Raw genomic sequence first — 27,973 nt, 5'->3', positions numbered from 1 at the left:
CATCTCTATATATTGTGTATCTTTATCCTCTCTCTCTTTATCATCTCACTCTCTCTATCTCACTCTGTCTTGCTCCAACTCATCACCAATCTTCTCCATCTCTCTACTTTTTATATCTTCATCCTCTCCCCATATCTCTCTCTTTTTCTCTTTCCATCCCATTACCCTTTTCACCTCTATTTCTCCTTTTTTCGTCAACATCTCACTCTCTTGAGTAAGTCTTGCTCCAACTCCTTACCAATCTTCTCAATCTTCCTATCTTTCATATTTTCATCCTCTCTTTTACCATATATCTCTTTCTTTTTCTTTTTCCATCCAATTAACCCCTTCTCCTCTATTTCTCCTTTTATCTCTCCATCATCTCACTCTCCCTGTCACTCTTAGGCTTGCTTCATCTCATTACCCATCTTCTCCATCTCTCTGTCCTTTATCTCTTCAACCTCTCACCATCCCTATATCTATCTTTTTCTCATTCCAGCCCATTACCTTCTATTTTATCTCTCCATCAACTCAACTCTCCCTGTGTCCCTGTTACCCATCTTCTCTATCTCTCTCATTTATCTCTCCATCCTCAGTTTATCTCCTATACCTATTGCCACTATTGCCCATCTCTCTCTCCTTCTATCTGTCCTTCAACATGTCTCTCTCCCTTCTGTCTTTTCCATCTCTCTCTCTCTCCTTTTTTATCCCTCCAATCTCTCTCTCTCTTCCATTTTCTCATTACCTGTCTCTGCCTTCTCTCTCGCTCTTGCTTATTTGTCCTTCAGTTTATCTCTCTCTCTCTCTCTATCACTCTCGCTCCTCTCTCACTCTATCTTTCTACCTGCGCTACCTTTCCTCTCTCTCTCCCTCCTCCCCTTCCCTACTAGCTCTCTCTTTCTCTCCCTTCGTTTCTCGCGCGCTCTCTGCTAAGAGGATGTGATGCTTCGTGGTTTGTCGTCAGAGTTTCTCTCTCTCTCTCTCTCTCTCTCTCTCTCTCTCTCTCTCCTTCATCATGCTCTCCCTCTCTGTGTTTGTAGCGGGTCCGTAGAGCTCCTTCCTTCCGCGGTATGAGTCTCCCGCACGCGGACTCCACCGCGGCGCTGCTCGCGCCTCCCTCGGCGCCGAGCGGCGACGACAGCGCGCGCAGGCCGCTCGTGCACCCGCTGCTGCTGGCGGCGAGGCGCGCGGGCAAGAGTAAAGCGCACGGACACCGTGGGCGCGCGCACGGACACGCGCTGTCGTCCGGAAGCCACGAGGATTTACCGGAGCGCCCGCGCGCGCACGAGCAGGAGCGCGAGCACGACCAAGACGCCGCCGCCTCCGAGAAGGAGCGGAAACCGTCCAGACACCCTCATCACCACCACCAGCATCACCATCATCATCATCATCACCACCACCACCATCACCACCGCCGAGCCGCTCGCGACGATGACCTGCCCCCCGAGCCCCGCCCCCGCGCGCCCGGGCGAACCCAGTCCTTCTCCGGCGGTTCCACGCGGGACCGTAAGCGTGACCTGGTGCCCACCTCTTCCTCCTCCTCATCCTCGCCGTCCAAGCGCTCCAGCGCCGCGTGCTCGGACTGGGACCTGAATCTGAGACCCATCCTCAGCTCAGTATTCGGACAGGTAAGCCCACCTGCATGCTTGGACAGTGGGGTCAGACCATTTACCCCAGCCTAAAGAGACCTTAAACTGCTCCAGTGTCCATGTGCTGCACTAGGTTCGTTAGCTTACTTCCCCGGTGCTCACCTTCTGGTGGTCCTCAGCCAACATTCCATGTGGGTTTACAGGTTGGCATGGGTTCTGAGTGGGATTGTGCAAGAGTTGTTTCATCATTAAAGCCCCTATGTGTAGTGTATCATCATGATCCCATCATGGTCCCATCAATGACCCTAATGGGGCTCATTACTAACATCCACAGACAAGGCCCCAGGTGACCCCAAACTGGCATCGTCCTGTCAGCTCTACACTAATCTACTTGCCCAAGACTTTCCCTCTGGAGTCCCAAACTGACCCTTATACTAGCCCATATCGGTTTCCATCCTATACTGGGGCCAGAGTCTTTGAGTGTGCCACATTGCCCTGTCAAGACTGTCTATGCTGATTTGTGTGCCCTACATCCTTGTGAGTTCCCAAAATACAATCCAGGGCCACATAGTAGTCCATAAGCCCTCTTACCACTAACACTGTGGTATCAGCCATCATATTTGTCTTTTCTAGTCCCTGGCCATTTTCATAAGAACTGGAGCCAGTTGTTTCAAAAGACTATGAGTATGAGGCTCAAAGATTAGTAAGGGCCTTCAGAGGATAATACAGAATGGGGTTCCACAGAACAGTTATTGGGTTTTCAGAAAGAAGCATAAATTTGTAAGGGAAAATGTGGGGTTCCATAAGTGTTTTAGATGTCAGTATGGGTTTCCAGAGATGTTTTTGAGAGGGACATATGGATTTCAAGAAGAGACAATGGGGTTCCAGATATGTTCTCCAGGGGAGAATTCAGAATTCCATAGAAAAGTTATTGGGGTACCGAGTTCCAGAGATGTTTTAGATGTGAGTTTCTGATTCCATGTGGGTCTGTGGAGTTCCACAGAACAGTAAGAGGGGATAAAAAATGCTGGTGTTCCATAAGTGGTTCATTAGAGAGTATGGCATTTCATGTGACAGTACAGATATTCAGCGATCAGCATGAGGTTCCAGAGGAGATTTCCATGTTAGTGTGAGGTTCCAGGGATGTTTCAGATTGGTGTATGGGGGTTCATGTGATAGACTGAAGATCCAGAGAGTAGCATGGTGTTCTGCAGAAACAATGTGGTATTCCACATTAGGTGTTTTAGAAGGGAGAATAAAGTCCCAGAGGAGAGTGTTGGGTTCTATGGATGTTTTACAGGTCAAAATGGGGTTCCTGATGAGACTGTTGAGTTTCAGAGGGAGTATGAGGTCCCACAGATCCAGTTATAGGCCTCTGGATGACAGTATAGTGTTTCACCAGTCAGTATGACCTTCAGTATTATAGTTTTGATTTTTAGAGTATGTGGGATTCCAGAGGAGGAGTTTCAGAAGGAAATGAGGGATTGTCCATTGAAGTGTAGTGTTTCACAGATAGTTCAATGTTTTAGCATTCAGAATGGGGTTCCCTGAGACAGCATGGAGTATAGAGGTCGGTATAGTGTTTCAGCAGTTAATATGGGCTTCCACAAGAATGTATGGTGTTGCAGAAGATAGTGTCCCTATGGTGTGTGTATGGGATTGCCTCAAACATTATGGGGTATTACAGGATTGGGGTTTCCAAGATCAGTTTTCTTAAATCACAGCAAATGTGTCCACATTCATACACACCAGATTAAAGACTATAAATATGATACCGTATCTGACCTCTAATTGTGTTACAGTGTGTGTGTGTGTGCTGCAGCACAGGTGAAGAACAGCTATTAATCAGATGTCTAATCTCACTGGACGAGCAGCAGGTCTGTTAAATCACAGTAGGCTGCTCTGCACAGCTCTGCCTGCGCTATGCTTGTTGGACAGGGTTGTTTGCTTAGTCTGGACGATCAGCTGACCACACACCTGGACTGAAAACTTTGAAAATCAATGAGTAAGGAACAGTGAGCTCCTGGAGAGGTCCTTTTGTGTGTGGCTGGCCAGATGAGAGACGTTGTAAGCACTGCACTGTAAGAGCGGCCGGCCTATGAAGTGTAAACTTCCTGGGCTGATTGAAGCTGAATGGATTTTAAAGCAGCGGTGTGTTTTGATGGGGATGAAGGTCGCTGTGATGTTTGATATGAAGGCTCTGAAAGCTATGAATTTGTGCTTATAAAACAGCAGCACACACACACTATTACACACACCGTTTGTGGGTTTATCTTGTGTTATGAGTGTGATTTAATAAAGATAAACGGCGTAAAGTCGTTAGTGTTATTAAACTGTTAAATTACTGCAGTAAGCTAGATATGAAAAATATACACTAACATTCTAAATCTCATGGGACATAAGACTAAAAGACAAGTGTTAAAAAAAATCCTCACAGAAAAATATTACACCCAATGACCGGGTTTTATCATTGTTTTGAGATGATTTGGGATGGTTGTTAAAGCAATATATCATTAAACTGGTCGATGGATTTAAAATGGCGTGGAGTGTCATGTGGTACAAAATATAATCCCCAAAGAAAGAATAGTTTATTAAAGGTGTCCTTTCGCTAAAATCCACTTTTTCTTGTACTTTGTGAAATACAGTAGGTCTCTCTGAGTTGTATATGATGCTGCACATGAACCTGTTCCTTAACCTCCATTGTCTGCAGTAACTAAAAAAGAAAATGTTCCGAAAAAACGAGTCATTTTGGAAAAGCACCTGTGTCTACGTCAACTCGTGAATTGGTATTCATGACCTCACCCACCTTGGCCCACCTTGGCTTGCGGCCGCCCACAGGTAGCACTGAAGCCACACAGCCGGGCACGTCTCATCAGACAGAAGCTACAGCGCTAGGAACATTTGGTAGTTTGTTCCTGTGTTATTTGTGCAAATAACACATCAGTATTACATGCTTTGCCCAGTAATTCAGAGCTAAGGAACAAATGGTTAGAATTTGTCTATGGAACACCACAAGCGAGGTATAGTTCTGTAGCTGTTTACACTAGTTAACAGTAAAAATCCATCCCAAGGTTTTGTTCCAACTCTAGGGTGGATTTTTACTTTCTGGACCTAGACTACCCACCTCCGTGCGTTTACATAGGATCTCTGGTGGATTTCGAGTTTTACAGAGACTCTAGGTTTGTGATTGAACTGCATTTAGCAGGGCATTACACATGTTGTAAAGTAACATATGGCATTGCAAAGACTGTTATTAGTGTTAAAAGGTCTTTATTTCTAAACGCTTCTAACTGTTGTCCGTCTTGCTTCATTGCAGTGCTGTTAGCCAATTAAAGGCAGACTAAAGCAGCGTTATACCGGATCAACTATCAATATTTTGTTTTCATAGTAACCAGCTCACATGGCATTCATTCATACTAGAGACCACAATTAAACATTTTAAAACTAATGAAAAAACGATGGAATGTTCGTGTAGGTACAAAGTGGCTATAATAAACCACAATTTTATACCAAACCCCATCTGTGTTCTACAGAGATTATACTGAGTTTTGAGAAGTGGGCGGAGTTCTCCTGTAAATGACCGGTTCTGATCATCTACAGTTGGGTCTGTGTAGTTCTCTGAGCTGCTGTTCTGAAGGGCTCTGAGTTATTTTTGGTGAGAATTGACCTCGTCCTACATACAACACAAATACTGGAACACAAGTGATCTACAGTGTTTCATCTCCATCCATTCCAGTCTCATAATCAGCATATTACACACACACACACACACACACACACACGGAAAAACAACACTTGGGCCTCATGTTGTTTTGCCTATCGCTTTCATTCACAACATGAATCAGTGGCTTTGGCTCAAGGCATGTGTGTGACTGTGTGTGTTTGTGTGTGTGTGTGTGTGTGTGTGAACACATGGTTTTAGAGAAATGCATTTTAATGCATCATTTCATATCTATGACTCTTTCTCCCTGTCTTCTTTTATTTAACTGTCTTTATTCTTCTCGGTTTTACTTTCTTATTGTCTGTATTTCTTTCTTACTTACTGTCATTTCTCTCTCTCTCTCCCTCTATCCCCTCAGTGTTTTTTAAGTATGTCTGACTTTTTTCTTTTCTATTGTAGAGTCTCTGTCTCTAGTTTCTTCTTCTTTTTCTCAGTCCCTCTCCCTTTGTTTCTGTTTATTCTTTTATTTATTCTATTTATTCTTCTTTCTTTTTGAGTCTATCTCTGTGTCTTTCTATCTGTTCTTTTTTCACTGTGTCTCTGCCTTTTTTTTCTAATTTTCTCATCAGCGCCTCTCTGACTTCCGTCTGTTTTTCATAGTCATTAGGGATGCACCAAATATTGTGCAACTGAAATTATATATATCCAAAAAATGCTTTTGGTGTTTGGCCAGTAAAGTGAAAACCAGAATAAATTATACCACACCACTAGTTTTTGTTTTGATACACAAAGGCTATTTAATTGTTTTTTTATTGTAAAAACAATGGCAAAATTAATAAGAATTTCAAGATGAAGCCAAAAAACATGTTCAGATGTCATTTCTTTTTCTTTTTTTTCTTTTTTTTTTTTTTTTTTTTACAAATATTTGCATTGCTTATCTCTATCACTGTCTATTCTTACTTTATTTTACTTTGTCTTTGACTTTCTTTCTCTCTTTTTCTTGTTCTTTCTGTGTCTATTTTTCCTTCAATCTCTCTCTCTCTTACACTCACTGCCCTTCTTAGCATTTAGTGCCTTTTCTTTCTCTCTTTTCTCTCTGTTGTCCTACTTCATTTTTATCTCTTCAACTGCACAGTTCTCAAATGTCCCCTCTCTCTCCATCTCATTCTATATTTTCTTTAAGATTTGATACACACGATTCAAAGTCACTTTGTTGGCATGACAATAATGATAATAAAAAACTATAATTACAAATATATGCAAAATAACAGTAGTGAATAATTATTATGTATAAAAATTATATATACAATACACATACACTATAAATAGACATACATGCATATCTAAACACAAACTATTAGTTGGAAATTAACAGAAAAATAAAAACAGTAATTATTACTGTAAATAGTGAACTGTCTATCTTTCTCCATCTTTATTTTCTCCTGTTTCCTTCTTCAACACCACCCCCCCCTCCCCTTTAGAAGAGGTCTTGCTCTTTCCGTTACCAGAACGAGAAAAATGTTCTTGAGTGAAAATATCATTCATTTTTTCTTTACAATAGCCTATAAATCTCTCTCTCCATCCCTCCCTCTTTGTTCTCTTTCACATGCTTTTTCACATTCCTCTGAGATGAGTCCCTCCTTTTTCCTTCTCAATAATGCTCCCCCCACCCCCCCACCCCAAACCTGGCAGCCTGTCGGCTTCCCAGAAGAGCAGAGCAAGGTCAGACTGACCTCAAAAATCAGTGTGTGTGTGAGAGAGAAACAGAGTGAGAGAGAGAAACAGAGTGAGAGGGAGAGAGAAACAAAGTGAGAGAGGGAAGGAGATGGAAGACAGAGAGAGAGAGAGAGAGAGGGAGATATTCCCTGATATAATTACCCCTGATTATAATAATGATTTTTTTTCTGTTAACATGGCAGTCATACTGTAGTATTCAATAGTAATACCAATAGTAGAGTAATAACAATCACATTAGTAAATACTAATAGTATTAATAGTAATGGAATAATAGTAGTCAATAGTAATAGTGTAATAGTAAAAGTAATAAAGTAACTAGCAGGCAATGATTCAACTTTAATTCCTGAAATGTTTGGAATAAATAATAAATAAATTTGGATAAATAAAATGAAAATAAAAACAGAACGTTCCTAGCCAGAGTCATAGTCAGAACAGAATCAGGCCTGCATAATCACCAGCATTCAATATTGACCCTTGGCTTTGTCCCTTATAAACAGAGATTTCTGTTTTTCTGATGTAATATACTGTTGATAGTGGGATTGGGATTGTAATATTAGACATATAACTTCAGTGTTAATGTGTGAAGGTAAATTGACTATAGGCTGAAAGGAGAATGTGTGTAAACATGTCATTTTTGGTGAAATGGAGATTTAAAATTGTTTTGTGCTTTTTTTTGTGTATTGTATGTGGGCAGAACAGAACAGGGAGCAGTTTTCAAACTTTACAACTTTAACAAACTGTAGCATACTTTTAATGTTAAAAAAATAATAAATAAAAACAATATTCTTTGGTTTGTGCCATTTTAAGGAGTTCAGAATTCATCCAGGCCTGAACATGTGTGTGATGTGTGATTTTGAGTGTAAAAGTCAGACAGATTTGAAGAGACACTGAGAGGGTGGTGGATTCTGAAGTTCAGTTAAAGCCTGAAGACACTGAGAGACAGAGAGAGAAAAAGAGAGAGCAAGAGGGAGAAAGACCACTGCCCCGGTTTTTCTTCCTTTGGATGAATCATCATTTTGGAGAAGATAGATTAGGAAAGACAGGATGACACGGGGAGATGTGTGTATGTGTGTTAGTTTTTTGTATGTGTGCATGTTTATATGCTTACAAGCTCCTTGGCACGTTTCAGGTTGATGTCCTAATTAACAGACATACCCAGCAGTACAACTAGAACATAAGCGGGGATCCAAAAAATGTTTGGTGGAGAGTGATAAAATGAGAATGATTATGGGGAATGTTGGTGTTTGGTGGTGAATGTTTGGTAGGAATAATGGTGAAGAACGATGGTGTTTGGTGAACAGTAATGACATCTTGTTGAAAATGACAGTAGAGAGGGACAGCATTTAATTAAATATATTGGTGTTGAATGAAGAATATTGGTATTTAGGATGTAATAAGAGTGTTTGGTGGAGAATGATTGTGATGGCTGGAGAATGTTGGTGTTTTGTATGGAGTAGTGGTGAGGAATAATGTTTTTTGGTGCACAATATTGGTGTTTGGTGAAAAATGTTGGTGTTTGGTAGGGAGCAGAGGTGGAAAGTAATGAAATACATTTACTCAAATTACTGTAATTGAGTAGATTTTATGAGTAATTTGTAATTTTTAAAGTAGTTTTTAAAATAGGTTATTTTACTTTTACTCAAGTACATTTTGACACAAGTAATTTACTTTGCTACATTGGAAAACTCCCAATTACTGAGTAAAAAAATAAAGTGCTGGGGAAAAAAAACAAGTGTCTGAATGAAAAATAAAATAAATTGGCGCGGATGCGCCGGCACATGGATGCTCGCACGTGGAAAAACAAGGCAATAACGTCCTCATGCAATGCAAAATGTGCCTGTCCCACTGGACAGAGCTATCAGCTTTCAAAACCTCCACATTAAACCTGAGAAAGCATGTGGTGGTAAGTATTCTAATCATTAAACAATCTGCTTAAATGTTAAAAAAACATGTAAATAGCAGTAAAAGCAGAGCAATGGTAAGTTAAAAAATAATAATGAACTGTAAAACGATAAAAATACGGTTTAAAGTCACCTATATGACCATAAATTTTTAATAGTAAAGAAAAAAATGGATCATAGAAACCTATGCCACTTGTTCTTGAAAAGGTTTTATGGGGTGGTCTGAACAAATACTGCCTGAAAGGTCCAAAATAATAATTTATGGTTTGTTTTTACTTTTTTACATCAAATAATTAAAAGTAACTATCTAACTTTTACTCAAAGTACATTTTAAATTGAGTACTTTTACTCAAGTAGCTTTTTAGATGGGTACCTCTTGTAGGGAGTAATTGTGCAGAATGATGGTGTTTGGTGGTGAATGTAGGTGTTTATGGAGAATTTCGATGTTTGGCTGAGAATTATGGTGTTCCGTGAAAAATATTGTTGTTTGGTGAAGAATTTTGTTGTTTGGCAGGGAATAGTGGTGAACAGTGATGGTGTTAGGTGGATAATTGCGATGTTTGGTGGAGAATGTTGGTGTTTGGTACGGAGTAATGGTGAAGAATGATGTTAAGAGGACAGTAATGGCACTTTGTGGAGAATGTCAGTAGAGAGCAGCAGTGTTTGATGAAAAATGATGCCGTTTGGTAGGGAATAATGGTGAAGAATGATAGTGTTTGTTGGTGAATGATTGTCTTTGAAGAAGAACGATGGTGGAAAGTGACAATGTTTGGTGAAGAATTATGAATTTACATGGAGAAGGATGGTGTTTGGTGTAAAGAGTGAGGTGTGTTTGAAACGTTTCAGAGATCATTGGTGGGTTTGGAAGCTCATGTATACCTCTGTTATTCTTTATAAGGAGAACGGTTATGAAACGTCAGTAATGTTGTTGTAGATGATGTTGTTCACTCTGAGCTCCCAGAGGATAAAGCTTATTGATAATGGGGGTCCGTGACCTGCAGTGTGATGGACCATCTCCCTGCAGTGGGAATACACACTAAAACACACACAATCCTCTTTACCCCAGGAGAATACTGTACAATGGAAGAGCATGTTAACAAACTGAGCTTCTCTCCGTGTGTGTGTGTGTATATGTGTGTGTATTTTTAGAAAGCAGCATAATGAATGTTTGGATTAGCGGCTTGGCTTCCAACAGTGAGAATGGTAATATGCATGTCTGAATGGGACGCACTCTCCACCTCCCACTGTCTCCCACACACACATATACACACACATGCACACACAAAAAAGAGATAGATATTCATCATTTTCAGTGTGTAAACTGAACAGCCCTGTTGCTTGAGTCGTTTAAGTGTAAACAGTGTTTTTTCCTTTCCATTAATAAATGCTCAATGTTAGAAAGTTCCAGGTAACTGTGTGCAGCACCTAGATGAACAGTTGTTGTTGTTAGTTACATGTCACACATCCAGAAGGCCTGATGTGATGGTGTGGGGTGAAATTTTAATTGTAAATCACCTTAGGTCTTCACCACAGCCAATTTGACCGCCCACTGTTACACTAATAAGGACCTGCAACCAGTTGCTCTAGCTTTTTTAAACTCATACTCTGGTTTGCTATTCCAAAAGGACAGTACTCATCCACATACTGCTACTGTCTCAGGACTCACCTGGCTGTGATTTTAATGTTACGGGCAGGGATGTGACGAGATCTCGCGAGATTAAAACATGACGATATTTCTCGTCAAGCTTAAACCTGTCTTGCGGGAAACCAAAAAAAAAACAGTAGGTGAGCTCCGCGGTACAGTTAAAAAGCTCCACGCGACAGTAGGTGAGCTCTGCGGTACAGTTAAAAAGCTTCGCGCGACAGTAGGTGAGCTCCGCGGTACAGTTAAAAAGCTCTGTGTGACAGTAGGTGAGCTCCGCGGTACAGTTAAAAAGCTCCGCGGTACAGCTAAAAAGCTCCGCGTGACAGTAGGTGAGCTCTGCGGTAAGTTAAAAAGCTCAGCGCGACAGTAGGTGAGCTCTGCGGTACAGTTAAAAAGCTCCGTGCGACAGTAGGTGAGCTCCACGGTACAGTTAAAAAGCTCCGCGTGACAGTAGGTGAGCTCCGCGGTACAGTTAAAAAGCTCCGTGTGACAGTAGGTGAGCTCCGCGGTACAGTTAAAAAGCTCCGCGCGACAGTAGGTGAGCTCCGCGGTACAGTTAAAAAGCTCCTCGCGACAGTAGGTGAGCTCCGTGGTACAGTTAAAAAGCCCCGCGCGAAAGTAAGTAAGCCCCACGGTACAGTTAAAAAGCTCCGCGCGACAGTAGGTGAGCTCTGCGGTACAGTTAAAAAGCTCAGCGCGACAGTAGGTAAGATCCGCAGTACAGTTAAAAAGCTCAGCGCGACAGTAGGTGAGCTCCGCGGTACAGTTAAAAAGCTCAGTGCGACAGTAGGTAAGATCCGCAGTACAGTTAAAAAGCTCAGCGCGACAGTAGGTGAGCTCCGCGGTACAGTTAAAGAGCTCCGCGAGACAATAGTTGAGCTCCGCGGTACAGTTAAAAAGCTCTGCGCTCACTGTCCCAAAGATTCACAGCCCTAGTAAAAACTGTAAGTAAATCATACACGTGACTGTTTCATAGGCAGTTGTACTAATCCCTTAGCTCTGTACTGTATTTAAAAAAATGTTCTGTCTCTGTTTGCACTTCAAGCATAGTCTTAATATGACTGGTTATGGTTATGCATAATTAAATTACAAGAAATTTTTGGAGAAAAAAACACAAACCATAGGCTTAATATGACTGGTTGTGGTTTGCACTTATTGTTTGCACTATTATAATTTTTTATTCAGATTTCTATTTCTCATAGAATCAATGTGTGAGAGAAACCAGTCTGTTAAATTTGCGTTACATGATTTTGGACGTTTTCTAAAAAAAAAAAAAAAAAAAATCTCGTCTCGTCTTATTCTCGTGAACCAGGTATCAAGTCTTGTGATATCTTGTGAAGTCTTGTGATATTAGTGTCTCGTCACACCCCTAGTTACGGGTGATCAGTGTAATGTGATGTACACTATCTTATGGTGTGCTGGGTCAAAACCCCTCATTCATTCTCCTCTCTGCCATATTTCCACACATATGGATGCAGTAATTCAAAGACTAGCATGACCTTTTTAGGCCACACACACACACACACATACTAGCCACGTCTGCATCATCTCTGGATGTTCAGTGGAGGGTCTACAGACAGTGTGAGCTGTTTAACTGAAGGAATGTTATTTATAGTCTTTGGTAAAGTCTGAAGCTATTTATAGCATCTTCCTCTAGACTGGTGTTTTTCTATTGACTGATGTTTGTTTTGCACGTTCTGAACAAGTGCAGTGCAGTTTGTGTGTAATTGCCTGGAAGCTCCATCCTTAACAGACTCATCCAGCTATGCTGTAGCAAAGAGCGGTACAGGAGATTGTTTGTACCAACAGCGATCACACTGTACAACACCTCTCCACTGTGCTGTGCATTAGCATTGAACATCTAAACATGAACACTTGAGCACCAACAAACTGAGCACATGATGGACATTTACATTTACTTACAATAAAAAAAAAAAATCATATTCATTCTCTGTGCATTGCCACTTTGTTTAGTGCCTGTAAGATAGGGCATTTATTTATCCATAATACTTTATTCTGTTAAGATTATTCATATATGTCTATATAAATATTTTTTACTATTTAAAAAAAGCGAAAAATGAGCTAGCTCATGCTCATTGCTTGAGAGACAAATTAAAGACTATTCCCATCATTTTGGCAAAACCTACAGTAATGAGCTGGCACAATTTAGGTTGGTTTTACACTGCCATGACTAAAGCACACCAAATATCCTATTTGTTGGTGAGAAATTTGGTTTGAAAACTAAGTCATGTTTTTTAAAATAATTTTATTTCAAAATGTTCCCATTTTCTCCCCAATTTACACAGCCAATTACCCAACCAATCATTAGGACTTCCTATCACTAGTGATGCCCCAACACACCAGGAGGGCGAAGATTAACACATGCTTCCTCCGATATATGTGAAGCCAGCCACCGCTTCTTTTCGAGCTGCTGCTGATGCAGCATTGCCGAGCAGCCAGCGCGCTTGGAGGACAGCACAGCGGCTCGGTTCTGATACATCAGCTCACAGACCCCCTGTGCTGTGGACATCACCCTAGAAGTGATGCGGGGAGAGAGCGCCATCTACCCACCTGGAGCGCCTCTGAGCGCCGGCAGCTTGACGGCAAAGCTGCATGAGTGGGGGTTCGAACCTGCGACCTCCCACTCATAGTGGCAGCTCTTTAGAACGCTTAAAGACACACAGTTAACTTTAGTTTTGCCCTTGTATATTTGCTTGGTTTCATGCTCCAAAAAAAGCTCAAGCAGAATGGCCGTGGTTCATCTTCAGTGACGAGTGGCAGCTTTCTGGTCAGAGTCAAGATGAATGGTTTGTCCAGAAGGCCTGGTGTCTTGGTGTGGGGTGCAATTTCATGCAATGCCTGATCACCTTTAGCCTTCATTACAGACAGTTTGACAGCCTGATCCTGCAACCAGTGGCCACATATTTACTGAAGACACACTCCAGTGCGCTTTTCCAACAGGACAATGCTTAACCACATACTGCTGCCTTCTTAGGAGTTTGCCTTGAAGAGACCAAATACCAAATGCTATACCATGGACAGCCACAGATACAGCTCTTGAAAAATGATGAGTTTCTTTTATTTTACCAAATTGAAAACCTCTGAAATGTAATCAAGAGGAAGATGGATGATCACAATCCATCAAACCAAGGTGAACTGCCAGGAATGGCAGAAAGTTATCCAAAAGCAGTGTGTTTGAATGGTGGAAGAAAACATGCCAAGATGCATGAAAACTGTGATTAAAACCAGGGTTATTCCAACAAATATTGATTTCTGAACTCTTAAAACTTTATGAATATGAATTTGTTTTCTTTGCATTATTTGAGGTCTGAAAGCTCTGCATCTTTTGTTATTTCAGCCATTTCGCATTTTCTGCAAATAAATGCTCTAAATGACAACATTTCTATTTGGAATTTGGGGGATATGTTGTTCGTAGTTTATAGAATACAACAACAATGTTCATTTTACTCAAACATACAGCTATAAATAACACAATCATCAGAAAATGAAGGGATCTCAATTTTTTCCAGAGCTGTATATTATCTGACCATTCAAGGCATAGTTTTCAAAATACCTCTAAAGGAATTGGATAATATCTAGCACCAAAATGTAAGCAGCAGATATGTAAGGGCTGGTTTACTGATTGTCTTTTCTTAAAGCACATTTTCAAGGCTTTGGCCACCACGTACTGGGAACAACCAACTATATATCTCCTTGATGTTTTGGAGATACTCTGACCCACCAGTTGTCTAGCCACCACAGTTTGGTTACCAGGCTCTTACTTGCCCAATTGTTTTGATTTTAACATATCACCTTTTAGTACTGACTGTTCACTTGCTTCCCAAAATAGGTGCCATGACAGGTGCCACTGGAACCAAAGCACCAATGTTATGTACTTCTCAGTGGTGTTATAGATGATTGACTAAATATATGCTTGGTGATCCATCATGGAGCCTATACTGTAATTCAGAGTGTCTGGTGACCTTGTGTATTAAAGTAAATAAATATGCTTATTGGCTTTGACACATTTGCATTGTTAGTTTAGACCCAGAACTCCTAATATGCATGCTATATATAGAATATAACTTAATTGGTCTATGGGACAAATCAATAAACCAACTGCCCATTGGTTTTGCTCTGTTTTGTATTCTATTGTAAAAAGAGGGATGTACTACAGTGTGTGGTAACAAGTGTCTATTAACGATGTGGTACACAGAGGTTAGGCTGAATAACACTGGAATATTCCTGAACCACATTCATGTTCACCCCAGGTGAGGATCTGCAGGATGGAGTGTGATGACGATGATGATGATGATGATGATGATGATGATGCAGCTTTCTCTGGACGGCAGAAGTGTTGTTTGTTTTTGTGAGCGAATTCCCAGTGGGTTCTGATTGGAGCGCTAGATTACAGAGCATGAGGTTCATCGCCACACTGTGCACGAATACACTCAATCACGCCACAGTTAGCTATTCCCACCCCACACCCCTAGTTACAATCTTTCCTAATTCAACCCCAGCCTTAATGCAACACATGCGCACACACACATCCCTCACTCTCCTTTCTCTGCTGTCTAATCCAAACCCCAGATAGGCACGTTTCAGATCCACAGGAATAATTGACACAGATAAGAAGCTATTTTCAGCTCTCGCATATAAATCCGAGTTGCTTTTTTGGGCCGGATTTTCAATTCTTCAGATCTTCACTTCTGAAGGATTTTGAACATCAGTGTAGGAAGGTAGTGTACATGAGCTTTCCATACTCCACCCACAAATGTGTTCTCCCATAGCTACTGTTGCTAAGTTGGGCAAGCTTTACAGTAGGTAAACATCCCATTCCACGCTAATAAGAGACTGTAATATATATACAGCTCTGGAAAAAAAGAGACCACTTAAAAATTGTGAGTTTCTTCGATTTTACCAAATTGAAAATCTCTGCAGTATAATCAAGAGGAAGATGGATGATCACAAGCCATCAAAACAAACTGCTTAAATGTCTGCACCAGAAGTGGCATAAAGCTATCCAAAAGCAGTGTGTAAGACTGGTGGAGGAGAACATGCCAAGATGCATGAAAACTGTGATTAAAAACCAGGGTTATTCCAACAAATATTGATTTCTGAAATCTTAAAACTTTATGAATATAAACGTGTTTCTTTGCATTATTTTAAGGTATGTAAGCTCTGCATCTTCTTTGTCATTTCAGTCATTTCTCATTTTCTGCAAATAAGTGGTCTAAATGACAATATTTTATTTTTATTTGGATTTTGGGAGAAATGTTGTCCATAGTTTATAGAATGAAACAACAATGTTCATTTTTACTCAAACATATACCTATAAATAGTAAAATGAGAGAAACTGAAGAGCTGTATATAGAATATATAACACTCTAAATGTATGTATTGTGATATAAACTGAGGCAGAGCTACAGTTTCTCAATATGAACAGTGCAGTTTAAAACATTAACATTAAGGTATGCACTGCCCATAGCTTAGTAGTGACCCCGTTTCTTCCAAGCCTTTTCATTCATTGTCACTTTCTGTGTGTGTGTGTGTTTATATTTGGCATGACACTGTATAGGTTTAAGGTGTCAGTGTACACAATGTGCTTGGTAAACTGTTATGATGGATGAATGGAAAATTGGCTGCATGCATTTTTTTATTAATGGGATTTCTGACTCTCTCAATCTCTCTCTCAGTCTGTCTCTCTCTCTCTCTCTCTCTCTCTCTCTCTCTCTCACTGTACCCGCTACACATATGGCGGTAGTTGAATAGCTGGTAATGAAATGAGTAATATCAACATTAGTGCTCACAGTGCTGTCAGTGCTGGCATCACTCGGTTACTCTGCTGCTCAACCAAACTGCAACATTTTATTCATCTACCCTTTTACCCACACAGCTGGACTGCGTTGCTGACCCTGTAACATTTCTGAAGGCGTGTCTGAAACCTTCTTTTCCATTTACTTGAGTTCTTTAGATTTGTTATTAGATATCACTTAAATTCACTGCCAACATTCAAATTATGTTTTTCTGGTATTAATTAAGAATGATGGTGTTTGGATGAGAATGATGGTGTTGGGTGAAGAATGTTGGTAGGAAATGCTGATGTTTCCTCAAGAATGCTGGTGTTGGGTGGAGAATGTTGATAGAGAATGATGGTGTTTGATGGAGAATGTTGTTTGTTGGAGAATGCTGAGTGGAGAATGTTCATAGAAAATGATGGTGTTTGATGGTGAATGTTGTTGTTTGTTGAAGAATGCTGGGTGGAGAATGTTATTGGAGAATAATGGTGTTTGATGGAGAATGCTGGGTGGAGAATGTTATTGGAGAATTATTGTGTTCGATGGAGTATGCTGGGTGGAGAATGTTATTGGAGAATTATGGTGTTTGATGGAGAATGTTGTTTGTCGGAGAATACTGAGTGGAGAATTTTCACAAAGAATGATAGTGTTTGATGGAGAATGTTGTTTGTTGGAGAATACTGAGTGGAGAATTTTCACAGAGAATGATGGTGTTTGATGGAGAATGTTGTTGTTTGTTGGAGAATGCTGAGTGGAGGATGTTCACAGAGCATGATGGTGTTTGATGGAGAATGTTGTTTGTTGGAGAATGCTGGGTGGAGAATGTTATTGGAGAATGATGGTGTTTGATGGAGAATGTTGTTTGTTGGAGAATGCTGGGTGGAGAATGTTACTGGAGAATGATGGTGTTTGATGGAGAATGTTGTTTGTTGGAGAATGCTGGTTGGAGAATGTTGGTGGAGAATGATGGAGTAGGGTGGATAATGTTGGTGGTGAACGATGGTGTTTGGTAGAGAATGATGGTGTTGGGTGAAGAATGTTGGTAGGAAATGCTAATGTTTCCTCAAGATTGCTGGTGTTGGGTGGAGGATGTTGATGGAGAATGATGGTGGGAAAATGTAATGTTTCATCAAGAATGATGGTGTTTGGTGGAGATTAAGAACGATGTTGGTATTTGGTAGAAAATTAGGGTAAACATGATGTTTGATTGAGAATAGGGTGTTTGGTGGTTTTGTGCAATAATGGAGGTTGGTGGGGATTGTTGGTGCATGATAAAGAGCATTGGGGTTTTATGGACACTGATGATGTTTACTGTATAAATGATGGTGTTTATCGGAGAGTGTTGGTGTTTGATAGAGAATAATGGTGTATTATGGTGATTGGTGGAGAATGTTGGTGTTTGTTGGGTTGAATGTTTATTGAAACATTTATGTTATATAAGGCCGAAGAATTATAAATTGAAGAACATGGAAATATATAGCCCAGAGAATGTTACAGAGCTAAGTTTTGGGGAGAAATAGAGAGAGTGTATAAGTGCGTGTGTCCTGAGAAGAACAGAATTGAAATAAGATTTGTCAAATTGCTTTGTCTGAGAAGTTTAATGGGGGTATAACATTTTACTGGGTATTTACTGCTGCATCATTATGAAGCGACAGTTGAAAAAATTCCTCAGTTTGCTGGAGCTTCTGGTCCTGACAGATTGGATTGCAGTGTGGTGATGAAAGGAGCCTGTCTGTGTGTGGCTGCCAAATGGCTGGCCAGTAAGAAGCAGATTGTACCGAGACACTCCAGCCAACAGAAACACACTGGAGCTTTTGTGACAGTACTCTGACCTCCACACACAACTCGCTAGATGTTGAAACAATGGCATTAAATAAAACAGTTGTGCTGAATGAGAACTGAAGGACGTAGCAGAATATTAATGAGGAAGAAGCAGGTGGAGAAATTGTTATTAATTGCCTCAATTGTTAATCCTGGACTATTTCTATTTCTATGTAGTACAGTCTGTCTGAATGACCTTGTGGATCATATGGACATTATGGAACATTACAGAGGATCTGCTATGCTGCTTGCAGTGTGTAATCAGTGTTCTTAGGTCTCACGCTTTAAGCGTGTGAACTCGCGGAGGTGCATGTGTCACACGCCACACATGGTATTTCTCACGCTTGCCAATCCATCGGCTGTATATTATAATGTACTCTCGTTGAGCCAATCAGAATATAGATCGCTCTGTTGTCAGGCAGACCTGGTAAAAGAGGGTGGAGTTTCAGCCAGAGTGTCAGGCACGAAGAACTGTCCAATTCGAAAGTTCTGAAACACACGTCGGTGAACAACTGAAGAAGAACTGTGCACCAACCACCCCACCTTGAAAAACTGCAGAACTGCACGAACTGCCCAACCTCCACCCCCCCAATCTCACTCCCACCAAACTTCAAAACTTAAGAGCCCTGATGTAATAATCTGTTAGAATGACTGTGTGGATAATGTGAATTTTATACAGTGTCCACACCATAAACCCAGAATTAGTTTGAAGCCAAATAAATTAAATCTGTTTTATGTAAAATTAGATATTTCCAAACATTACTCAACTACTGTGTGGATATGTAAGGCCACATGTACATTTAAATGGGATATTTGGGGATATTTGAATCAACTTTAGTTTATTTGGGTGTCATTGGCTGCCCCTCCATTTGCTCACTGGGTGGGTCTCCCAATTTCTGTCATGACATGACTTTTCTGAGCTGATAATTCTGTGTTGTCTGTGTGCTATACTGTTCACTCTATAGCATTTTCTTTACCCATTTTAAATCAAATAGAAGACTAAAAACAAATACACAAGTAGAATTATTGTGCAAAATAACTTCATCAAACAAATTAACTTACAATTTAGATACATTTACTTACCCAGACCTACAGTGCACTAATCTTCCTGTAGGGTACTACACTCTGTTTGCGGATTCTTTACATACATTTTCAACCTCATAAAGCATGAATTCAGTGCTTATTGTGTATGTGATTTCAGTGTTGACTTACACCAAAAGACAGAAAATCACTGTTCTGAGAAAAATGCAGGCTCAGATAGGCCTATAGCACGGTACCAGTGATATTTTCCTAGTTTTTCTTTGAGACTTGATATAATAGATAAATAGATAAATACATAGTTATGTCACAGCATGTTTATGATTTTTTTAGGGAAAACTAAAATAGACTTTAAGGCAATATTTCACATCCTGGTAGTAGCACTACACAGCAAATTTGTGTACAAGTCAAAGATCAAACATCAATACCTGGGCTTTCTTCTAAATTCACCATTGATTTTGTCTGCTAATCATTGCAGACCTGTCTTCAGCCCAGAGTTGAAGGCATATTTACTATGATTGCTGTATTCCCAGAAGGGTTTCATATTGCTGGGAATACAAACACTGTTATTTAATACCAGACAAAAATCTGGTTCTCTTAGCTACAGGGTGATGTTTGAGTGTGTGTGTGATATTTTACCTGGCCTGTTTTTGTCTCCATGTCTGGTTTGATATCTTATCCTGTATCCATTCATGTCGGAGTATATGTGTGTTTGTGTGTGTCTTGTGTCTAATGTGGCAGTGTGTGTGTATATGTGTGTACGTGTGTGTGTGTTTATGTTCCCTCTGTTAACCCTACAGTCTCTGTTCTCAGTCTGGTTCCTATGTTCTCTCTCCACAGCCTTTAAAGGCTGTTGTCTCTCCAGAGGCTGAAGGCTCGCATTCTTCCGCTGGCTCACGTGAACGTGTGTGTGTGTTTTTTGTTTGTGTGTGTGTGTGTGTGTGTGTGTGTGCGTAAAAGAATTAGAACCTCCTCTACCCATGACGTTAGCTGATGTTATAAAGCAGCCTGAGAACATACAGTGCATAGTTTTTATCCTGACAGTGTGTGAAAAAGGACACGATGAAGACAATGTGTGTTTTTCAGCTTCCTCAAGCCAAAGATGATCTTCTGGTACTACAGTCATGCAGCCGTTTTTAAGCTAGTGCTTGTTTAGTTCATTTGTAGCTTATCTATCATGACATCGACTCAAAATTCTAAACTTAGGGAATAGAAATCTGATGTTTAATTATTTTAATCAATGGACAGATACTGGATATAACTTCCCTTTAAGTCGATCTGTCAAGAGAATATACATTAAAGAAAGATCTGTGGTAGTACAGCTTTGATACCCACACTCTCTAGAGCGTTAATCAGCTCGCATGGTTATTTTTGTACAGTTTTTTAATGTTTTTGCCCTTTTTCTCACCTTCTTTCTACTCCGTTTGTTCTTCTGTTTTACAGGATCGAGAGCTGAGACCTGAAGAGATTGAAGGTGGGTTGAAATCTCTTTTTGCTCTAACTTAGCCATTTTAAACTGTAAACACATATTTAAATCCACAGTAAATCATAACTAATCATCTACTCTAGTTGTAGCTTCTAACCCTTATGTATGTTAGGTGCTTTTTAGTTTTAAACTGGAGCTACAATGCTAAAAGAGCTAAGCAATGCAAGCTAACTAGCATTGCTAGGCTAACTCTATGTCTAAAACCAGTTAAAAAGACATCTATATTGCATTTAACTTTTAAATGCCATCCTTAAGAGGTGCAGTATGAAAGCTTTTAAGACATGTTTTTTTAAATGTCCTCATTTAGAATAAGACCAAAATCTAGTCTTATTTGCATGTTAAAACTGAAAAATGTACAAAGTTTTAAAAAACAATTTTAAAATTTACTAAAATACTTGTAAATTGTTCTTTCATTTCCATTTAACTAAATTATTTAAAACTAAATGAAATAATCACACAGACATTTAAAGCATTTCTTTTTAAAAACGGTTATTTTTTCCAACTTGTTGAGAGAGCGAGAAGTGAGTATCTAAGTGTGCTGGCAGAGTTCAGGCTGCTAGCCAGCTAACTGGCTGCTGCTACTGCTGCTGTTTTTATCTAACTATTTTGGGGTGTCTTTTCATTATAAGGTCCTAACAGTATGAACTTGTGTGTGTGTAGAACTACGTGAGGCATTTCGGGAATTCGATAAAGATAAAGACGGCTTCATTAGCTGTAAGGATCTGGGGAACTGCATGAGGACGATGGGCTACATGCCCACCGAGATGGAGCTGATAGAACTGAGCCAGCAGATCAACATGAACTGTAAGTGTGCACGAGTGTGTGTGCGATTGTGTGTCTATAATTAATTGTGGTATAGCATTTATAAAATGATTTAGAGCATTTTACATTCATGATTCAGTTCATTCTGGTGTTTTTTTTCCCCTGAATTTATTCGCATCATATATATTGCTGAACATGTGTTACACACAAATGCAGTCTGTTTGCATATTTATATATGGATGAAATATGTCACATATTCAAAAATGACCATATGCATAACTTATAATTCAAAATGTTGAACATATGGAATTTTTATTTATTATAATAAATTCATCCAGTACTTATTAATATGATTCAGATTTTTGTGGTACATCAGGAATTGAAAAGAGCCTTAAAAAATTAATGGAATGTTACTGTATTAATTGGAACTGATTAGAATTTAATTCCAGAGTCAATGTAATTAAATCAATATTTAATAGTGGCCACACTCATTACTGACCATGTTTATGATGCTTCTTTCTTAGTGGGGGGTCATGTGGACTTTGACGATTTTGTGGGTTTGATGGGTCCTAAACTGCTGGCAGAGACAGCCGATATGATCGGGGTGAAGGAACTGAGAGATGCCTTCAAAGAGGTAAGAAGAAAACATCCCATAATCACGTAAAGAAATACTCTAAGACTAAAATGCTGACAATATGATCAGGATATCGCTGGTTCAAATCCTGTTTATGTAGCTTGCCATCAGCTAACAGAGCCATAAGAGAGCACAATTGGCCTTGCTCTCTCTGGGTAGATAGACGTCACTCTTTTTTCCACATCACTCCAAATGGTGATGTCACTCAGCACAAGGCGTCTGTGAGCTGATGTATAGGAACCGAGTCTCTGCGCTTTCCTCCGAGCGTGCTGTAATGCTATTTAGCTATGCTACATCAACAGCAGTTTGAAAAGAGGCAGTGGCTATATATATATATATATATATATATATATATATATATATATATATATATATATATATATATATATATATATATATATATATATATTTTTTTTTTTTTTTTTTTTAAATACTCTGGCCACAAAATGAACAATTTAACATTTAATAATGTACACATCTCCTGTAGTCTGTTGAGTGTAATTTTACAGTTGAAAAGACTAGAAAACACATCTTCTGATGCTGTATTCTGTAAGCGAGAGTAGCTATTTAAAAATCCCTCTGGAGTGGATTTTTAAAGAAGGTTATTTAATTACATTTTCTAAGAAAGACACTTATCTTAACTTCAGTACTGAAGTTAAACATCAGGGCTGTATTATTCTACATCAGTGTCTTTGTTACCCTTCTGTATTTCCTTAACAAAAAAGACAATATAATTATTTGCATATTGCATGTCGGGTATTGTAATAAAAAACAACACTAAAAACAATAAATGAAATCCATGAATAAACAAAAAATCATGAATTTTGTAAATCTAGTTTTAGTTTTTCATAATGCCCTTTTAAGGGAATATTTGGACTGTTACTTAACCATGCGTAAATAAATAATTACTTCCATAGTTAATGTAGTGATTTACCTCAGGAATGTAATTAATTTGTGATGTAGCTGTCTAAGTGTTGGCTTTGTTATCAGGAGTTTGATCTCTGGTGATGCCACAGTCATCCATCAGTGAGAGAGAGAGTATTTGTACTGTGGTGGTTCTTACTCTCTCCATCACATAGGATGGACAATGCTAGCCAGTGCTGACGGAACAGAATTAGAAGTTAGCATTCTCCTCCAAGTGGGTTGAGCTCCAGTGGTGTTGTGTTAATGGCAGTTTAAAAATAGTTAAAGTGTTTTGGAGGAAGATCATACTGCCTTTACCAACTTAATCCTGGTAGAATTGGAACTGAAAAATAATAATAAGAGGTCAAACTGGAATAAAATAATGTGTTGTTTTGTGCTTCTCAGTTTGACACTAATGGGGATGGAGAGATTAGCACAGGTGAGCTGAGGGAAGCAATGAGGAAGCTGCTGGGACATCAGGTAAGTGTGTGTGATGTTTTACAGCAGTTTTGAAAGTTATTGAGTAAGCAACAGTCGTGACCTATTACCAGAATTTAGTGAGCTCTTTAGAATCATCAATTCTTAATCTAAATTATGTGCTTGGTTTCATATATCTATTTAAATGGGAGTATGGTAGTAAATTGAATGCCTGCATTCAGTGATTAAGAAGTGTGTTACAATGCTTTTGTCCAGATAGTGTATGTAAGTATTTATGAATTTTGTTTGTGACAGTATTAGTCTTTGTATTAAAGCAGTGATTTTTTTTCCGTTAGGTTGGCCACCGGGACCTGGAGGACATATTGAAAGATATTGACCTGAACGGTGACGGACGTGTGGATTTCGAGGGTACGTGCAGTGCAGTGTATTTGCTTAATATATTCAGTCAATTCACTTCCAATTAAAGTGACAGTCTGGTGAAAAATAACTACACTCCCCTAAACAAAATGTAATCAATCAGCTATGCTCCAGCAAATTTGGTGCTTCTTTGATAATGGTCAAGAGCTTAAATAGGTTAACCACAATCAGATTTAGGAATGGATTATTTAGTACTGGACAACATATACCAATGTATATAATTTACAGACAATACAAAAGATACAGTATTATAAATATGTAGCTTGCCATAATCTACCGGAGCCCTGAGAGAGCACAATAAGCCTTGCTCTCTCTGGGTGGGTAGATGGTGCTCTCTCCCCTCTTCACTCCAAATGGTGATGTCGCTCAGCACAACACGTCTGTGAGCTGATGTATCAGAACCGAGTCGCTGCACTTTCTTCCGAGCGCGCTGTAATGCTACTCAGCAAAGCTGCATCAGCAGCAGTTCAAAAATAGGTGGTGGTTGACTTAAGCCTTAACCAGTTTGCTTACCAGCATTGGGTATGTTCATGCTTGGATGTCCAGCTGGATAAAAGCAAGCATGCCTAAAATCTATAATCAAAAGACAAGTGGCATACTTTCATTTCAATAAATGAGCATTGCATTAGCGTAGACTGTAGCTGGTTATCTCACAGCTGTGAAAGAATAGCCAAATATAAACTGTATCAATTAAAACCATATTTTTTTGTCTTCCTCTTCTAATTGGCTGTGTAGAGTTTGTGCGGATGATGTCACGGTGAAAGCAATCAGACTCAGCACTGCTCCCTGCTGGCTGGAGGAGACACAGCGAGGAAACTACAGCATAATGAAGCGTTTTCCAAATGCACAATCTTTCTGTTGGTGCAAACTAAGACTGTAGGACAGACTATGATCGGCTGAGGTGTTTATCATTCTCCAAATCATGGATCATCTCACTGGAAACTACATGTGAAAAATACTATCCTGTCAGAGCTTCAGAACACACGGAGGAGACGGAGAATCCACATCTACTGTAGGAAAAGGAGCCTGGGGCTGAAAACTGGAATATGGACGTTTGTAGAGAAAACACGCACATATACACACTACATACAAACATACATTCACACACACACACACACACACACTGAAAGAAATGAATTTTATGGTTTACATGTGTGCATTATATATATATATAAGCTATTTAATATCAACACAGGCACTGCCAGAATTGCATCACCTAAGAGACAACATTGTGTTGATGTAATAGACACACAGTACTGTACCAAGGTTTCAGGCACTTGTGGCATTTAGAGTGAAAAGCTCCTTATCTGGGCAGGAAATGTTTATTTACTCTCTGAAAGAGTAGGACACAGTGTCTCAGACAGGGATTAAGCCTAATCGTAGACTATAGTTTTCTTTTACTGGAAAAAATGTTAGAATTAATGTAAAAAAAGATCAATACAAAAAAATGTGTTCCTCTCCAAAGCTCTCCTAATGGGAATCTAGTATAAGTTATAATTAAATAACAGGTTTGGCAAATCATTGTTTAATGTGGGTAAATCTGGTAAAGCTGGTGATAGAGTTAAAAACAGTGTTGACTGGGAGCGTTCAAGGGAAATTTGGAACCAAGAAAGCGATGCTCACAAAATTTCTGTTACATTGTACTGTATTTATGTTTACCTGCGTTTGTTCTGTGATCCGGGGTTTTTACAGTCATTTTTTGTTTTAAATATTGTGATTAGGGGCCTAAAAGCTTGGTACAGTACTGTATATTATTCATGCATAATGTGTACACTGGAATCATGAATTCAAAGCCATTTTTTTCAGTGCACATAAACACAAACACCATGTAGCCGAGTATTTCTGCACTTTCAATCCTGAGAAATCTAAACTGTCTCTTGTTTGTGTGTGTGTGTGTTCAAGGGAACTGAAAATCCCTTCCTTGATTATGGCAATATCGAGTCTTAACTGTGTAGCGTCCTGTGTGTGTATCTGTGTCTTCGTGTCGGAAGGAATAGGGGTTACATTTAAAGCCACGCTCTGTGATGTTTATGTCAGATTTACTGGTTGATTCATAACAATAAGATCAGAAACATTTGCGTAGGTGTTTGAAACACAGCCATAACATTAAAACTGCCGGCCTAAATTTGTGTAGGTCCTACTTGTGTCAAAAACATCAAGGCATGGACTCCACAAGATTACTAAGGCCTGTTGTATATGGCATCAATACATTAGCAGCAGATCCTTTAAGTCCTGTAAGTTCCTTTAGCAAACCTGTTGCCGGTTTATAGGTTTTCCTTACTTAAATCACTTTTAATAAGTACTGACTACTGCTTACCACAAGAACTTTTCACAGTTAGGTGCTTGTTAAAGCATCTTAGATTCTTAAACTTTTGTTTGCTTCCAACATATCAGCTTCAAGTTGCCATTAGAACTGGTTTTAATGTTATGACTGTGTGATGTATGTTTCTGGCCCATCTCAATACATCTCATAACCCAAACCATCAGCCAGAGTGACTGTTCTGAACCACTTCTTTACATACTGTGTGTTTTGTGAGCATTTAGAGGTACTCATATGATGATGTCAGAATTGCCATGTTTAGAGCTGAAGCTGCTGGACTGAGCAAAGATCAGGAAATGCCAAAATACAACGCTAGTTTTGGTTACAATTAAAAATCATACTTTAAGTCATTTTATCCAATTCACTATTTAATTCTGCTGGCAGATTATTGTGCGTATGGCTAAAAAAAAAACAATCAAAATGATCCACTAATGAATTTAAATTCCTGCATTAGATAAATTACCTAAAATAGGTCTAAATAATATGTATATGAAGTAGAAAATCCTAAAATATATCACAATATGAAATATTAGATATTTGTTTAATTTAAAGAACATATAATTTTGATTTGTACGGCTGGGAAATAGTCATCAAATCTCTGAGTGACTTTAGCTAAGGTGTGGTAGCTAACTGAAAGGCTACCACATAAACTTAGTTTGCTAGCAATGCTAATATTCTGCTAATATCACTGAGCCCTCAAAACCTTGATAAAACAATAAAAAACAGTACATTTTATTAAAAAATAAATGACACTTTAAAAATTGGTATTTTTACACCTGTGAAGCTTGTTCAGCCTTAAAAATGGCAGCTACAACAGAACGTATACAGGAAGAGTCCTGCTATTACCAAAAACTTTTTAATACTGTTTTAAATGTGCCCTGGTTAAGCTTTGCTTCACTGCTTCAAAATGGCGCAGCATTTGAGTTACACACGTAGCAGCACTTGGGAACAAGCATATGCTAACCTGCTAGCTATCTAAACAACTTAAACTATGAACATAAATAAGGATAATCATGACTCATTTCCTTAGCCTAGCATGCTAGCACTGGTGGGTAAGGAATACATCCAAAGGTCCAGAATCTGAGGACAATATAAAAGGGTTTGTCCCACTTTGCTGCAGTAACATCCTCTACTACTCTCCGAAGGCTTTACACTAAATGCTGGAATATTTCAGTAAACATTTTGAATGCAAACACTAGTCATTCCAACTTAACACTCATCTGTTTTGTTTAAAATCTCCGACCAGTAAATGTGAGCAATGGGAGTACTTTTATGTAGCAAGACCCATTATAAGGGCTGTCCAGTTTTGGACTGATGGTCTTCCCATTTGTTGACTTGAGAGCGAGTCAAAGAGGGCACATTTAAATCAGTATTAAAACAGGGGGCAAACTGTCCACTGTCACTGTTTTAGTGTAGCCAAGTGGACGAATACGGCCAGGATAAAAATACCACATAAAAATATGATAAAATCTCTTGGGGACAGAAACGCATTCAGCACTTCTAGACTGTTCATGTGATCAAACACCTAATCACCACCTCCCAAACCCCAGAAACAGAGAGGCGTAGGTTTGTGTGTGTTCGAATCAGCAAGTCCTCTGTTGTCTGTGTTTGTCTGAACAGTGACATGTCGAAATATATTGTCGTAAAACTGTAATCTGTTCAGTCTCCTGCATGCCAAAAGGAAAATGCCTCTGCACTCATCTGTAAAATAGTGATTTTAATAAAAAGGTAGAAAATAAAGATTATAATTATTATGTCTAATAATGCATTTACTGTTCATGTGTTATGCAGTAAATTACGTTTCTACTACTACTATTATAAATAATAATAATTCACAGTGAATT

General features: G+C 39.2%; 1 protein-coding gene and 1 long non-coding RNA gene across 3 annotated transcripts; both read left to right on the top strand.

Moving 5' to 3' along the window:
- Positions 1-635: 635 nt before the first annotated feature.
- On the top strand, positions 636-27,897 carry cabp1a (calcium binding protein 1a). 2 transcript variants are annotated; one of them, XM_022670468.2, is made up of 7 exons: positions 636-1,607; positions 20,613-20,643; positions 21,316-21,459; positions 21,942-22,051; positions 23,360-23,434; positions 23,728-23,800; positions 24,545-27,897. In XM_022670468.2, exons 1-7 carry the CDS (start codon positions 1,050-1,052, stop codon positions 24,568-24,570), a joined length of 1,017 nt encoding a protein of 338 aa, XP_022526189.2. In that variant the 5' UTR covers positions 636-1,049; the 3' UTR covers positions 24,571-27,897. The 2 variants fall into 2 exon arrangements, with proteins under 2 accessions (XP_022526189.2, XP_007247200.2); XM_007247138.4 differs by lacking the exon at positions 636-1,607 and adding an exon at positions 20,125-20,282.
- Positions 10,652-11,266, top strand: LOC125806167 (uncharacterized). Its single transcript, XR_007441463.1, has 3 exons — positions 10,652-10,778; positions 11,009-11,092; positions 11,177-11,266. It is a non-coding gene; the product is annotated as an uncharacterized LOC125806167 (long non-coding RNA).
- Positions 27,898-27,973: the final 76 nt, after the last annotated feature.

The sequence above is a fragment of the Astyanax mexicanus genome, chromosome 12 (assembly GCF_023375975.1).
Source record: "Astyanax mexicanus isolate ESR-SI-001 chromosome 12, AstMex3_surface, whole genome shotgun sequence".
In the NCBI taxonomy this organism is placed as follows: Eukaryota; Metazoa; Chordata; class Actinopteri; order Characiformes; family Acestrorhamphidae; genus Astyanax; species Astyanax mexicanus.
This window is presented reverse-complemented; position numbering and strand designations above follow the sequence as displayed.

What these genes read in the sequence shown, in the direction of transcription:
- cabp1a (XM_022670468.2), top strand. Translation starts at nt 1,050, where the DNA reads ATGAGTCTCCCGCACGCGGACTCCACCGCGGCGCTGCTCGCGCCTCCC. An exon ending in TCAGCTCAGTATTCGGACAG is followed by an intron (nt 1,608 to 20,612) that starts GTAAGCCCACCT and finishes TCTGTTTTACAG; the next exon opens with GATCGAGAGCTGAGACCTGA. An exon ending in GGAAGCTGCTGGGACATCAG is followed by an intron (nt 23,435 to 23,727) that starts GTAAGTGTGTGT and finishes TTTTTCCGTTAG; the next exon opens with GTTGGCCACCGGGACCTGGA.